This window comes from Pristiophorus japonicus, chromosome 1 (assembly GCF_044704955.1).
Source record: "Pristiophorus japonicus isolate sPriJap1 chromosome 1, sPriJap1.hap1, whole genome shotgun sequence".
Lineage (NCBI taxonomy): Eukaryota > Metazoa > Chordata > Chondrichthyes > Pristiophoridae > Pristiophorus > Pristiophorus japonicus.
The window spans coordinates 460,025,686-460,042,293 of NC_091977.1; the positions used below are offsets into that span (position 1 = coordinate 460,025,686).

General features: G+C 43.5%; 1 protein-coding gene across 3 annotated transcripts in view; it reads right to left on the bottom strand.

Annotated features, from left to right (window-relative positions):
• ripk2 (receptor-interacting serine-threonine kinase 2) overlaps positions 1-15,852 on the bottom strand; it is a 110,848-nt gene extending 94,996 nt beyond the window's left edge. For all 3 annotated transcript variants that reach the window (XM_070893817.1, XM_070893813.1, XM_070893808.1), the window contains exon 1: positions 15,389-15,852. In XM_070893817.1, coding sequence (XP_070749918.1) covers positions 15,389-15,579 — 191 coding nt within the window. In that variant the 5' untranslated portion in view covers positions 15,580-15,852. The remainder of the gene's footprint in view (positions 1-15,388) is intronic.
• Positions 15,853-16,608: the final 756 nt, after the last annotated feature.

A 16,608-nucleotide genomic window follows, 5' to 3' on the forward strand; every position in this document is an offset into this window, starting at 1 on the left:
TGACAGAGCAAAGATCAGGACTGTACCAGGGGGAACAGCCAGGATGCGAGAGAGTAATTGTCTTAACAGGGACCATGGCATCAAAGGTGGTGGTGAGGGTGTGACTGAGCTGATTGGTAGCTGCAGAAATGTCATGGTGAATGGAGGGTCAAAGGCTGGACAGTTGGGAGTTGATAAGCACAGTTGTAAAAGAGTCGGGAGAGTTTTTTTCCCAGGGACGGATACAGAAGGAGGTAGGGTTGGGGGGAGGTGGAAGGTGGATCTGGGTAGAGAGCGATACGAGATGTGGTCAGAAATGGTCTTATCTGCGATTGACACGATGGGAGTTGCGAGGCCACGAGAGATGGCAAGGTCAAGAGGATGGCCATGAATTATGGGTTGAGGAGTTCACATAGAGGGAGAGATTAAGGGAGGAGGATATGAGGCTAGTGAGCTCAGAGGGGAGAGAGCATGATGAATTGAGATGGAAGTTAAAATCACTGAGGATGAAAAGTCATCCGGTGCTGTGGCAGAGGGAGGAAACTAGTGAAGAAATATCAGTAATAACATTTTTATGGTACTTGGGTAGGCGCTAGAGAATGAGAACTTTAAATAATAGGGGTGGAATAGTGTGAGATACTCAAAGGAGAAGAAAGTGCCGGAGGAGTTGGGGGACAGACCAAGGTGTGATTTGCTGAGGAGAGTCACACCGCCAGCACGGCGGTCTGAGCAATAGTGGTGGAAGCTATAGCCGGTGGCTTCATTTAAGGGCAAGGTGTCATCACCCCTCAACCAGGTTTCCATCAGGACCATGATATCGATGCGATCATCCATGATAAGCTCATGGATGGGAAGGGCCTTGTTCGCAAGCAACCGGACGTTCGGGAGGGAGATGCGGAGAGGGTCGGTGATGGCTGCCCCATTGCCTGCGCCCACAGGATCAGTGCTGGGAGTATAGGACGAGTTGGACGGGGAGGAGTTTAGCAAGATTAGCCCCCAGTGGGCGCACTGGGCGGGAAGATCGGTGAGAGAGTAGGATGGGACAGTTGGAGTTGCTGCTAGTAAGCAGGCAGCGATGAGTGCCTTGATGGGCCCTTCGTAGGATTCCGAGAGAGGCACAAAAGGAAGCTGCAGGCTTATCCAAGAGGGAGTCAAGCCTGGGATGATGGCAGGAGAGTAGGAAGGTCGAAGAGTAATGAAGGATTGGGGTAGGGATTTGGGAGGGCAGACTATCCGAGAGTGGAGAGATGAAAGGAGGCATGACGACAAGAGGGAACGTCCAGGGAGGGATAAAGAGAAAAGGAAAGAGGGGGAAAAAGTGGAGGAGTATTGAATGACTTGGGTCTGGAGTGGCAGCCCAAGGGCACATGTGAATGGACAGGGCAAAAGTTCAGGTTACACAGGCTTGTTTAAATGTAGTAGTTAACAGGATACAGTAGTAGGGAGACCAGGGTCAAAGTCAGAGGTCCCATTGAAGGACAAAGTCAACATGAACAGGATGGACCAGCACAGAGCATTGACTGACTGCTGTTCGACGTAGGCAAATTAAGTCCAGAAGCTATTTGAAGGAGAGTCGATAGTGGTGCAGCAAGATGAAAGTTGACACAAGTTTGTGGATCACGGTAGATCACTGCAAACACTGCAGCCAGCGACCAGCAAAGCTGAAAACCGATAAAATGAGTGAACCGGCAGCAGCTCGCAGGAGCCAGCAGAGCTGAAAAACCAGCAGAACCAAGAGAATCATGTTGGCACACATTGCAATCAATTTAACCGTAGAGGTTTACAGCATTAGGGGAGCCATTAGGAGCATCGGATATGTGCAAACTCTTTCTTAAAGCAACCCAGATCAAATCCCGCTGCCCTGCTCTCTCCCCATATCTTCCTCCGCTTGAAATATTTATCTACGCCAGGATACTGGATGTGTTGCACAATTTCTCTCGCATTCACTTACATCTCTCCCCATCAACAACAATGGCAGCTTGCATTTATATAGAGGCTTTATCGTAGTAAAATGTCACAAGGCACTTAACAGGAGCATTATCAGACAAACTTTGACACTGAACCACATAAGGAGATATTAGGACATGTGAGGTCTGTTTTAAGGAGTGTCTTAAAGGAGGAGAGAGACAGTTGAAAGCATGGCTGCTAATAGTGGGGCAAAGCATATTGGAGATGCAGAAGAGGCCAGAATTGAAGGAATGCAGAGTTCTCGTAGTGTTTTGAGCTGGATAAGGTTACAGAAATAGGGGGCTGTGAGGCCATGGAGGGAATTGAATACAAGGGTAAGAATTTTACAGTTGAGGTGTTACTGGACTGGGGCCAATGTAGGTCAGCGAGCACATGGGTAATGGTGAATATGACTTAGTACAAGTTAGGATATCAGCAAATCATAAGACATTTATATTACAGAATCAATTCTGGAATCTTGTGGAGCTGCTAGCACTGTGGCAAACTATGAATTTACTCCATTACTGCCATGCAGTGGAATCAAACAACCAGGCACAACACTGGAACAACTGCATATGCAACTTGAAACATCTGACCGCAAACCTTGCTCAACGTAAAAATCCTATCACTGACCTAACAGCTCAGGCCACTGCTGAGCTTATGCTTTCAGATAAGCCATTTACTTTTGCCATTAATGGCACTTTGCCTCCAGAGGCAGGGAACAAAACCTCCTCTCCAGACAATGTTCTGGGCCTCCAGATGCACATACATCATGTTGTCTGTAACACACTATTCCTCATACCCATCTCCCATACTGATCAAAGTGTAATTACAAGTTATAGTCATGAATCTCATTCTGATGAAAGACCAATGATAGACTTGAATTTATATAGCACCTCATCACCCATCTGAAAAATATCTCAAAGCTTTTCACACAAATTAGTTTTGCAGTCACTGTTAGGTAGACAAATGTGACAGCTACTTTGCACATGGCACGATCCCATAAACAATAATGGGACAAATGACCTATGTTAGTCAAGGAGAAATGTTGACCAGGACACTGGACATGCAGCCTGCTCTTATAGTACTATGGGATCTTTAACATCCACCTGAACAGACAGATGATGTCACAGTTTTAAAACTTTATGCAAACATAAGGAGCTGTAAATTGTAGCCTGTCAATTGTAAATGAAGTGTGCACGCGCCCGAAGAGGCCCCACAAGTTCCGGGTTTAGGCGCACGCTTTTGACAGATCTCACGCAGCCCTGGGAGAAGGGCCTTCAAGGGCAGAGATTTGGACTATTTGCCCAACTCTTGCCCAGCAAATGTCCTTAGAACTCTTACGCCTAGTAAAAGCAGGCTTTTACCAGCATAAGAGTTTTAAAAAGATAGAAAAATTAAATTTTATCACTAATTTTTATATTAAGAACCCTGTCCATCCAGGTAAGTTTATTTTTAACCCTATTAAAACATTTTCAAAAAAATAATTTTTTCCTAAAACATTCAAATTCAATTAATTTTAAATATTGGAGGTGTTTTTTTTTATTTATTGTGTTGTGTTTCTGTGTTTTGGGGGGTATTCTCATTGATAGTTATGGGAGCTTGTACAAATGGAAATCACCATTATTATCAATGAGAATATTACATTGTGATTGGTGGCCCAGGCCCAGGTGAACCCAGGATGCGCTTACGATCCTGGGATGTGTGGGCCTCCGAACTGGGCTGCGCATCTAGGCCTTGGACAGGAAGTGTTTGTTCCTCCGGGATCACCTGTCGTGACCACCTTTCATAAAATAAATTTTGCTCAGAGGCACCCGCCCACGGGAAGCCTCCGACTGCAATTTTTGGCCCAAGAAGTCAGCACTTCTGACCATAAAGCACTCCCTCAGTATTGCATTGCAGTATCAGCTTAGATGATGTGATTGTGCTAAGCCAAACTGACACTTTTCACTGGGAAATAATCACCCCCCACACACTACCCAGGGGCTGGAATCAGTATAAAACTCCCCTCGAGCTGTACTTGTAAACTTTCTGTATACATAGAGCACCGTGATCTGAAAAAATCTATGTAGTACCATGTATAATGCAAGTTCTGTTTAGTAATGTATGTTGCAAAGAAATGTAACTGTACCCTCACCCATTCAGTGTTCCATAAAGTGCCACTAGTGAATTAATTTGATGACTGTATTACAATGTGTCCTGGATTGTACTGAAATGTACCTCGAAATGTAAAGCAAGCAAATGACTTGAACGGAACTGCCGTCAGCATCCAAATGTACTGAACTGTCTTCCAATGTATTGTGCAAATTTTTTATATGAATAAAGTATATTTTGAAATTAAAAAAAATAAATAATCACCCCCCTTAAAACTAAACTTTGAAGCTTTCCCAATGGCTTTGTGAATTTACCAAGCATGCAGCTGAGCCACACAGACCAATGGCTCAAAGGAAAGTAACGAAGGAAGGGACAACATTGGTGAAAAATGCTTTAAAATGACTAGCATAAATTTATCAGATTATAACAAGTACTTATTAGGCCTGGGTGGCACCAGCTTTGAACTAAAACAATAGAAATAATTCAGCAAAAGGACTGCCGTTATGGTAATAAATAGTAGAAAGATCTTGTTCTAAGTAAATTCTATCTGCTCAGGTGCAATTGAAGTTCATTTTCACACAGGCATGTCCCCTCCTCCACAAAAACATATGAATCTATATTGGAACATACAATTATATTCTTCCTAATATAAACTTTTGTCAAAATGCCAGGTGTGAGACAATTATAACCGCACCCTTGTATTTCATGACCTGGAAATTCTTATTTTATACAGAACCAGGTCAGCAATGTACAAGAAAAAAGACTGGCTGCTTTTCAAAATATGCAGCTACTAATACTTGAGCATACAATCTCGTTGATGTTTCAATGCATCATTGTTGGAATGCTACACGGTTGGAGGTGCCATCTTTCAGATGAGATATTTAATCAAGATCAGGTGATGTAAAAAGAATCCCATAGCAATATCATGAGCAGGGACTTGTACTGGTGTCCTGACCAACATTCCTCTCTCAACCAGCAATGCCATTTGCTGCGTGGAAATTGGAAGCCATATTTGAAAACATAATAACAGTGACTATATCTCAACTTTTGCAGAGTGCTTTGGGACAACCGGAGAATGCGATAAAGTCTTATATGAATGCAAGTTGTTTCTTTAACTTTAGTTGAGCAGAGAAAACTGAAATGGTACACATTTTCTAAAACTTCTACATAGCTTACACAACCACCACCACCAAGAAAAATAATGCACCCAATTATAAGTGCTGTTCCATTTTAACATTTACACAAGTACACTTTTTCCCAGAAGATTGGTTTCATTTTGTTTTATTTTGGGGGTGGTGGGGACGGGGCAGGGGCGGGTGCAGAGTGGGAGGATAGAGATGTGAAGAGAAGTAACTTTATACTGGACAAGTTTTTTGATACAGTGCTTGTCCTTGTTGCTAGATGAGGAGTTTGATCTCTATGTCTACTTGCACTAATGTCTGATCGCTCACAACCAAAACTGTAAACATTTTCATGGTGTTTCTTTTTAATAAATTAAATTAAAGGCCTTCACTGCAATCATAATTTAGCATACCTACCTGTCTTAAATATCAGGTTATCGAAGTGGGATTATAGGGCATTTCAGAAGAAGGGTGCAAAGACATAGTTAGATATATCTTTCAGATCAACATTACAGCTGATGGGACCTCTGAAGATACACAATAAACAAAGTTTATGCCAGCATTAAACCTGCTCTGGTGACAGCAAAGAGAAATTCCAGAGTGCTTAGCGACTGCTGTCTCCACCCATCATAACGAGGTATCTCCATCTAAAGTGTAAGGAAATGCATTCAGAGAATGATTTGAGTAATTACTAATGTAGCAATTCGACCATTAAAGTGGCTTAAAGATAACAGCAACACTACTGGGAGATGAACTAAACTTTGGTTACCTGAACATCTATGAGCTTACATTGGGCAGATCATGCAAGTGAACAGACAGATTCCTGCCCCCAGCTCTAACTCATTTCACATGGCTTCCATTTCAAATTTCACACTTTTTCTTTCAGATCCACCCATGATCACCAATTCCTCTGATATTCAGTGCTCCTCTAATGTTTGCACTTGCCACTTTATGCAATCCACCTACTCTACCATGTGCCACTACATACATGTCCTAGACCTCTCTCTTCAGCAGTACTGACTTTATTTCAGGGCTGTCCCTCCAGTTACATGTCATCCTTTGTCTCATCCAGCACTTTAACAAAACTATTTTACTTCCTTTCAGATAACAAGGACCACAAGTTGCAACAATTCTTGGATGCCAACCTACCTCCTAACCACTCTTCCTATTCACTTTCTTCCAAACCCATTACACCTCCCACTCTCACCGTTTGCTGGATTTCCACAGACCTTCGTCTGACCTTTACTTCTCTGACGCTGAACAATCTGTCCCCAACAAGGATCTCTGCTTCATTCCCCTATGCTCCCACCTCAAATGAATACCAAGCTTGACACTGATGCGCCATCTCTGTACCTACTTTTCTTTCTTGCCCAGCAAGCTTTCCCCTGCATAAAACCTTTTGTTTTGACTTCAGTCTCCACTTTGAACCCCTGCTTCAGGCCTCCTACTCTTTCTTAATCTTTACATTGAGAACTGCCAATGTGGTATCAGTCATGTCAGTTTCTCCACTCCCCTCGTTCACTTTGATTTATTTCCCTCCAGACTTGTTCTCTCGGGTCTAATCTCAACATCACCATCAAACCCACTGACAAAGGATTGGGGATGAATGCCAATTAGGACGAATTCTCCTAACTCCTCCTGGACCATGGTTCCTGCTACTAAATACCAAGCCATAATTTCTCAGCCTGGCCTCCGTTCCGCTAGAGATCTTCCACCCAATGATCACCATTTCCCCAACCTCTTAATTTCCCACCCAGCCCACTTCCAAATAAACCAGCATAGGAGTGACCAAAAGGTTGGCTAAATGTGTGGGTTTTAAAGAGGATCATAAAGGTGCAGATGCGGAAGGGTTTAGGGAAGGTGAAGCATAAAGCCTAGGCAGGTGAAGGCATGACTGTCAATGCTGGGTCTATGTGATGGAGAATATGGTGTTGAAAGGTCAGCACAGGGTTAAATAGAATGCCAAGATTGCAAACAATCTGGTTCAGTTTGAAACAGTGGCAAAGGAAGCAGATGGAGTCGTTGGCAAGAGCTGAAGATATTATGCTTCTTCCTATTATTTTTCTTCATAAGGCCTTGGTTTTCCCAATGCCCGGTGGGAATGGCACGCAGGAGGAGGAGGTTAAATTGTTCAAATCAGAGGATATTCCCGCCCACCAATATATTATCTTCACCGATTTTGAAGTCGACTGAGGCGCCCGCTATGGGCCCAATGATATAATCTCCACACAACAGCATTTTGACTTTGGAATTCGAGAGGCCCACATGAAGTTAACCCCGACAGCGGAAACATGGCAGGGCTCACACATTGGCCAGAAAAGATCAAGGTAGGTTTTTTAGAAATTAATTTTCTGTGGAATCCTTGTGGACCATGAAACGTAGAAGTGCTCCTGAGCATCACCAGGAATCCTTGGGCCACTCCAGCATGGCCTTGCCTCTCCCTCCCAGCATTGGCATGCTGGAGTTTTAAGTTGGAACAGTATATGAGCCTGGAAGCATCCTCAAATGCCAAATTTGTAGATACAGGGAACTTACAGAAATAAAGCTAATCATACAGTCTTAGTCACAAACTACAAGTGACTTACTGACATTTTTAACTTACTGTTTTAGCAAATACTTTTATTAGATGTTCTATACTCAAGGAGGAGCTATTAATTACAATATTTTGAGGTGTTCATTTCTAATTAATTGTATAACATCTTCAAGTTAGAGGGTTCAAAGGCACCTTTGTAAGGCAAGCTTCCAAGATTTGCATTTTGATGGAAACTAAAGGTTCTTCAGATGAGAAAACAAAAAGGAGATTCCCACTGGATTGATTTAGTACCTTAGCGATCTATATCTATTCACATAATAACTTCAATCTCCATAGGAGAACAAAACTCCATCCTTGGTTGCTGGGTTTTCAATCATTCCTGGAGGTACAACTTGAATTATTGCACTGCGCAATATATTCATAGCAGTGACAACGTTCATTAAGCACATCAGCCCTGATATGTTACAAATCAACTTCACATTGACAACACAATTTAACAGTTGTGTATATTCCTGTTGTAGATTGAGTAAATTTGTACTGATAGAGGCAGAGTTTACCCATACTGCTGAGCAAGGATGAAAATGTTCGATAATTTAGGTGATTAGATTGCAGTCTCATTCCGAGTATGGGTGACCTCCTCTTCCATTGACATGAAATTGAAGCTGGCCTGTCCTGTTAATGACACTTACTCCTTAACATAAGAACATAAGAAATAGGAGCAGGAGTAGGCCACCTGGCCCCTTGAGCCTGCTCCACCATTCAGTATCATGGCTGATCTGATCATGGTCTCAGCTGCACTTCCCTGCCTGCTCCCCATAACACTTTATTCCCTTATTGCTCAAAATTCTGTCTATCTCCACCTTAAATATATTCAATGACCCAGCCTCCACAGCTCTCTGGGCAGAGAATTCCATAGATTTACAACCCTCAGTGAAGAAATGCCTCCTCGTCTCAGTTTTAAATGGGTGGCCGCTTATTCTGAGACTGTGTCCCCTGGTTTTAGTTTCCCCTGTGTGAGTGGAAATATCCTCTCTGCATCCACCTTGTCGAGCCCCATCATTATCTTATATGATTCGATAAGATCACCTCTCATTCTTCTGAACTCCAATGAGTATAGGCCCAATCTACTCAACCCATCTTCATAAGTCATCTCTGGAATTAACTTAGTTAACCTTCTCTGAACAGCCTCCAATATTGTTTCCACAAGATCCTACAAATCCCTTGGGAGGACAGGTGCACCAACATTAGCTTCCTCAACCAGGCCAACATCCCCAGCATTGACGTACTGACCACACTTGATCAGCTCCGCTGGGCAGGCCACATTGTTCGCATGCCAGACACGAGACTCCCAAAGCAATCGCTCTGCTCGGAACTCCTTCACGGCAAACGAGCCAAAGGTGGGCGGAGGAAACGTTACAAGAACACCCTCAAAGCCTCCTTGATAAAGTGCAACATCCCCACTGACACCTGGGAGTCCCTGGCCAGAGACCGCCCTAAGTGGAGGAAGTGCATCTGGGAGGGTGCTGAGCACCTCGAGTCTCATCGCCGAGAGCATGCAGAAATCAAGCGCAAGCAGCGGAAAGAGCGTTCGATAAATCTGTCCCACCCTCCCTTACCCTCAACGACTATCTGTCCCACCTGTGACAGGGATTGTGGTTCTCGTACTGGACTGTTCAGCCACCTAAGGACTCATTTTAAGAGTGGAAGCAAGTCTTCCTCAATTCCGAGGGACTGCCTATGATGATGATGATCCTTCCTTAAATACGGAGACCAAAACTGTACGCAGTACTCCAGGTGTGGCCTCACCAATACCCTGTACAGTTGTAGCAGGACTTCTCTGCTTTTATACTCTATCCCCCTTGCAATAAAGGCCAACATTTCATTTACCTTCCTGATTACTTGCCGTACCTGCATACTAACTTTTTGTGTTTCATGCACAAGGGCCCCCAGGCACTTCATAATTTAAATGGAGAAAAATTGCAATTTGCTTTTCTATTTTTTCTGTCAAAGTGGATAACTTCACATTTTCCCACATTATACTCCATCTGCCAATTTTTCTCCCACTCACTTAGCCTGTCTATATCCCTTTGCAGATTTTTTGTGTCCTCCTCACAATTTGCTTTCCCACCCATCTTTGAATCATCAGCACTGTTTGCCAACTGCAAAATGAGCCATTTATCCCAACTCTCTGTTTCCTGTTAATTAGCCAATCCTCTATCCATGCTAATATATTACCCCCAACCCCGTGAGCTCTTATCTTGTGCAGTAACCTTTTATTTGGCACCTTATTAAATGCCTTCTGGAAGTCCGAATACACCACATCCACTGGTTCCACCTTCTCCACCCTGCTCGTTACATTATGAAAGAACTCCAGCAAATTTGTCAAACATGATTTCCCTTTCAAAAACCATGCTGACTCTGCTGGATTGAATTATGCTTTTCCAAATGTCCCGCTGCGGCTTCCTTAATAATAGACTCCAGCATTTTCCCAATGACCGATGTTAGGCTAACTGGTCCATAGTTTCCTGATTTTTGTCTCCCTCCTTTTTTAAATAGGGGCGTTACATTTGCAGTTTTCCAATCCGCTGGGACCGCCCCAGAATCCAGGGAATTTTGGTAGATTACAAACATTGCATCCACTATCTCTGCAGCCACTTCTTTTAACACCCTAGGACGTAAGCCATCAGGACCAAGGGACTTGTTCGCCTTTAGTCCCATTATTTTACGGAGTACAGGTGCAGTGTTCAAAATCCGGAGTTTCGGAATCCGGAATGTTCCGGAATCCAGACCGATTAGTGGCTGGGTCAGCCAGAATCCGTAAAATGTCCTTGAATCCAGACCCTGCCGACCTTGATATGCTGCCACTGTCCGACCTCGGGCCTTGCCACACCACATCTCGCCGTCGCCTGACCTCGGGCCTGACCTCACTGCCACCGCCAACCTCAGGCCTCGCCTCACCGACCCTTGCCGTCGCCCGACCTCGGGCCTCGCCTCACCGCCGCAGTCCAACCTCGGGCCTTGCCGGGCCTCACCTCATCGCCTGACCTCGGGCCTCCTCTTCGGCTGGGCCCCGCCCGAAAACCTCCTGGACGGCTGGGCCCCGCTCGACGACCTCATCGCCCGATGACCCGAGCACCCCACCCCCCTTTCTGATGTTCCGAAATCCAGAAATACCCAAACCTGGGCTCGGGTGTTTCCGGATTCGTGATGTCAGAAAGACGTTCCAAAGTCCGGCAAAACATAAAATCCGGAACGTCCTCGGTCCCGAGGGTTCCGGATTCGGGACGTTGCACTGTATTTCTTCATTAGTGATAGTATTAAGTTCCTCCCTCCCTATCGCCCCTTGATTACCCACTATTGGGATGTTTTGAAGTGGCTTCTACCGTGAAGACTGATACAAAATATTTGTTCAACGTCTCTGCCATTTCCCTGTTCTCCATTATTAATTCCACAGTCTCATTCTCTAGAGGACCAACATTTACTTTAGCCACTCTTTTCCTTTTTATGTACCTGTAGAAACACTTACTATCTGTTTTTATATTTCGTGCTAGTTTACTTTCATAATCTATCTTCCCTCTCTTTCATTTTGTTTAGTTGTTCTTTGCTGGCTTTTAATAGTGTCCCAATCCTCTAGCCTCCTACTCGTCTTGGCCACATTGTATGCCCTCGTTTTCAATTTGGCACCATCCCTTATTTCCTTTGTTAGCCATGGCTGGTTATCTCTTCTCTTATAGTCTTTCCTTCTCATTGGGATTATTTTTGTTGCGAGTTATGAAATATCTCCTTAAATGTACGCCACTGCTCATCAACCGTTCCATACTTTAATCTATTTTCCCAGTCCACTTTAGCCAACTCTGCCCTCATACCTTTGTTGTCTCCTTTATTTAAGCTTAGGACATTGGTTTGAGATCCAACTTTCTTACCCTCTAACTGAATTTGAAATTCAACCACGTTATGATCACTTTTACCCTCAAAGATCCTTTAATACGATATCATTTATTAATCCCGTCTCATTACACGGTACCAGATCTAAGATAGTCTACTCTCTGGTTGGGTTTGCAATGTGCTATTTAAGGAAACTATCCTGGATACATTCTATGAACTCAAGGCTACCCGGGCCAATTTGCTTTGTCCAATCAATAAGGTGGTTAAAATCGCCCATGATTATTGCCGTTCCTTTATTACAAGCCTCCATTATTTCTTGATTTATACTGTAGCTACTGTTAGGGGGCCTATAGACCATGCCCACCAGTGACATTTTCTCCTTATATAATCCTTACCTCCACCCAAACTGATTCAACATATTGATCTTCTGAGCCAATATCGTTTCTCACTAACATATTCACTAAATATATTCAAAAGGGAGTTAGATGAAGTCCTTACTACTAGGGGGATCAAGGGGTATGGCGAGAAAGCAGGAAGGGGGTACTGAATTTGCATGTTCAGCCATGAACTCATTGAATGGCGGTGCAGGCTAGAAGGGCCGAATGGCCTACTCCTGCACCTTGTTTCTATGTTTCTAACACACTGATCTTAACAGTGCTACCCCACCACCTTTGCCTTTCTGTCTGTCCTTCCGCATTCTCAATTACACCTTAATATTTAGTTCCCAGTCTTGGTCACCTTGCAACCACGTCTCTGTAATGGTTATCAGATCATACCCATTTGTATCTATTTGTGTTGTCAACTCATCTATTTTGTTACAAATGCTACGTGCGTTCAGATAAGGAGCTTTAAAATTTTTTTTTAACCCTTTGGTCGGACTGGGAAAATAGATTAAAGTATGGGACGGTTGATGAGCAGTGGCAAACGTTTAAAGAGAAATGTTATAACTCGCAGCAAGAATATATCCCATCAACTCATCTATTTTGTTACGAATGCTACGTGCATTCTGATAAAGAGCTTTTAAATATGTTTTCTTACCATTTTTTCCTGCTTTGACCCCACTTTCTTATTCACCTTTATATGTTTATATATTCTGTCCCTTCCTGGCATGCTCAGGTTTTCATTTCCCACAGTGCTACCCTGCTCTATTGCCTTCTGGTTCTTTGACTTTTTTAATTTTCGCTCACTTGAATCCTCCCCCCGCCCCCCCACTAATTAGTTTAAAGGCTTCTCTGCAGCCCTAGTTATTTGATTCACCAAGACCCTAGTCGCAGCATGGTCTAAGTGGAGCCCGTCCCAATGGAACAGCTCCCTCTTACCCCAGTACTGGATTCAGGTGAGCGTAAATTATGCCAGGAAGGGACAGAATATATAAAAATAAAGGTGAATAAGAAAGTGGGGTCAAAGCAGGAAAAAATGGTAAGAAAACAAATTTAAAAGCTCTTTATCAGAATGCACGTAGCATTCGTAACAAAATAGATGAGTTGATGGGATATATTTTTGCTGCAAGTTATAACATTTCTCTTTAAACATCTGCCACTGCTCATCAACCGTCCCATACTTTAATCTATTTTCCCAGTCCGACCAAAGGGTTAAAAACATTTTTAAAGCTTTTTATCTGAACTCATGTAGCATTCGAACCAAAACCCATTTCTCCCACACCAGTCTTTGAGTCACGTGTTTAACTCTCTGATCTTAATTACCCTATGCAAATTTGCTCGTGGCTCAGGTAGTAATCCAAAGATTATTACCTTTGTGGTTCTGCTTTTTAATTTGGCCCCTAGCTGCTCATAGTCCCTCAGCAGAACCTCTTTCTTTGTCCTATCTATATCATGTGGTCCACATGGGAACCAGACAACTGGATCTTTCCCCTCCCATTCCAAGTTCCTCTCCAGCCCTGAGGAGATGTTCTTAACCCTGGCACCAGGCAGGCAACACAGCCTTCGGGACTCACGCTCTCAGCTGCAGAGAACCGTATCTATCCCCCTAATGATACTGTTCCCTACCACTACAACGTTTCTTTTTACTCCCCCCCACTTGAAAGGCCCCCTGTACCATGGTTCTGCGATCAGTTTGTTCATCCTCCCTGCAGTCCCTGCTCTCGTCCACACAGGAAGAAAGAGCCTCAAACTTGTTGGACAAGAGCAAGGGCTGAGGCTCCTTCATCATTCCATTCTGAGACCCCAGACTTCCTCACTCGTAGTCACACCCTCCTGTCCCTGACCACTGATCAAATTTGAATCAATTACTCTAATTGGTGTGACTAGCTTCTGGATCGTGGCGTCCAGGTAACTCTTCCCGTCCCTGATGTGTCGTAGTGTCTGCAACTCGGACTCCAGCTCATCAATACGGAGCCTTGAGCTGCAGATGTGGTTGCCGTGGACCTCAATGGCATCCACCAGCATGTTGCAGCAGTGACGCATCGTAGTTTGAATAATTAGACAAACTTAATTTATATTCAAACGGGAAGAAAAGTCTGCTTTTTTATTTTCTGCGGAACTCAAAGTTATTTCAGGAACCGCGTGATACAGTCTAACAACTGTCCAAGATTTGGAAGGATGTCTTTTAACCCTCAATGTACCTCTACTATCTTACGCAGGAACTAATAATATCAGCAGAACGCAATTATTTTTGTATAAACACCAATTTGCCTACCTAGAGTTGTCCCTCTAGACTATCCCACTGAAGTGCCTTGTGTAACCCAGTGAAGTTCCATAGTAAACACAAACAGGTTACTAATTCAGGCTGTCCAAAGAGCCATGGAAACTACCAGTTGGAATTAATAAAACATACTTTTTGCTCTTTAAAAATGAAGTCTGCCAGTGCAGCATACCAACTGCTCATTATGTAAAGATGGATACAAAGAAAATCCTGAGCCCCAAATACTTATCACAATAACCTTAGGCCCAACTTCAAATCAGTCGACACTATACACTCTAACTGACTGTAGACACACATGCTCTACACCATAGACGTAGCAAACGATTGAATGAAAATAAGATATATCCTCAATAGTTAGCTAGGAATGACAGGGAATTAGTAACAGTATTCAGAGTTTCAGATGATATAATTGCAGCAGTGATGTTCACATGGATTAGACATGGCATCTTACACAAATCACAATCTTGAAATTATTGATATATTATTTTTGCTGATTACCTATGCATATTGCAGAAATGTATGTATGACAACACACACTGAAGGATTAAGAGCGTGGCAAATTCACTTCATATTTCAAATAAAATTACGATTGAATTGTGCCAGCTGAGGCTCAATTGGTAGCACCCTTGCCGCGGAGTCAAAAGGTTCTGGGTTCAAGTCTCACTCCAGAGACTGGAGCACAAAAATTCAAAGAGCAGGGGGTTAATCCTGGTGTCCTGGCCACGATTTATCCCTCAATCGACATCGCTAAAACAGATTATCTGGCCATTATCCCATTGCTGTTTGTGGGAGCTTGCTGTGTGCAAACGGCCACATTTCCTACATTACAACAGTGATTAAACTTCAAAAGTACTTAATTGGCTGTAAAGCGCTTTGGCATATCCGGCGGTCATGAAAGGCGCTATATAAATGCAAGTCTTTCTTTTAATTTTGAATTGCTGATTCACAGTTGTACAATATCCTTGTTTTCTAAACTTCAGAATTCTTGCAATTCTTTAAATAGCAGTAATGGACAACTCGACATAAAAACAGTCTGCACAAGTACTCTAATTGCGAGTAATTTGCTGTGAAGCAGGTGCAGTGTATAATAAAACTGGGATACATATTATATATAAACATGCAGTCGCTCTCCCCTCTCCCATGCACGATAAATACCACAATACCTTACCCTTCCCCCATTGGAGAGTCGAACTGCAGACACTTGACCGCCACTGCTATCCTCCAGTCGCTGTGCTGCGCTCTGAATACCACGCCATAGCCTCCTCTGCTGATGTAATGCAGGTCCACCAGCTTCTGGTAAGGGACCACGTCCAAAATGGATGAGATAGCAGAGTAACTGCTTCCCCGCGAACACTCCATAACTTCAGAAACGCACACAGATCTGTTTCTTTCTCACTTCAGTCCCTGTCTCCAGCGTTTGCTCATCACTTGAGGACGGGTCAGTTCCAAGGGACAAAACACATTTTTCACAAGTTAACGCCCCTCCTGCGTTATACAGTTTTCCCTGTCCCTGAGTACACTTTCGTCCGTGTTCGGCCGAATGTTATCGTCACTGTTATCAAAGGGGATTCACCAGCGAAGGAGCTTCGGCCACTTTGTTTCAGGAATTCCCCAAACTCGAGACTCTTCCGCCTTTCAGGATCAGTCACGACGTAGCCTTCAGCGCACCAGAAGCCACGCCTTTTTAGGAAACAATATCTGGTCTGGAGCTTTTACTCAATATTTCTGACACATTTTAAAAAAAAATCAGTTTGTAGCTTTCGTGCTGTTAAAATGTACCTGGCTAGGGGTTACCACCTTAATTAAAAATTTGTTCCGCTCTCCCCCATAAATTACTAAGGGTACTGAAGTTTTCTATTTAAATCAGAACTAAAAAGTTATGTAACAGAATCGAAGGTGAGGTATGTCATCTATGAAGTTGGTGTTGTCATGTATCTCACACTACTGTACATAACTATCTTACCATGCTATACATGACTGTAATTAAAGATGACCTGTAACCACAAGCTTACCTTACCACCAGGGGTGCACTTGCAGGAGACACTGGATACCTGCCCCACACAGGTATATAAGGACAGGTCTCAGGCAAGTGTGGGATTCGAGAGCTGTGTAATAAAGGTGCAGGTTCTGAGTGACCTTGACTTCACTATATGCCTCATGTGAATCTGTACTGCAGGGACAGGACTTTACAGTGGTGACGAGTTACGGGATTACAGAATCCACAGAATGGCGACCAACGGCTCAGATGAAAAATACAATGCTGGAGATAATTTGGAGGACTTCATAAAAAGGCTCCAGCAAAGCTTTGTAACCAAAGACTGGTTAGGCGACGATAAGGCAGACAAGAGAAGAGCCCATCTCTTGACCAGCTGTGGCTCGAAAACATAC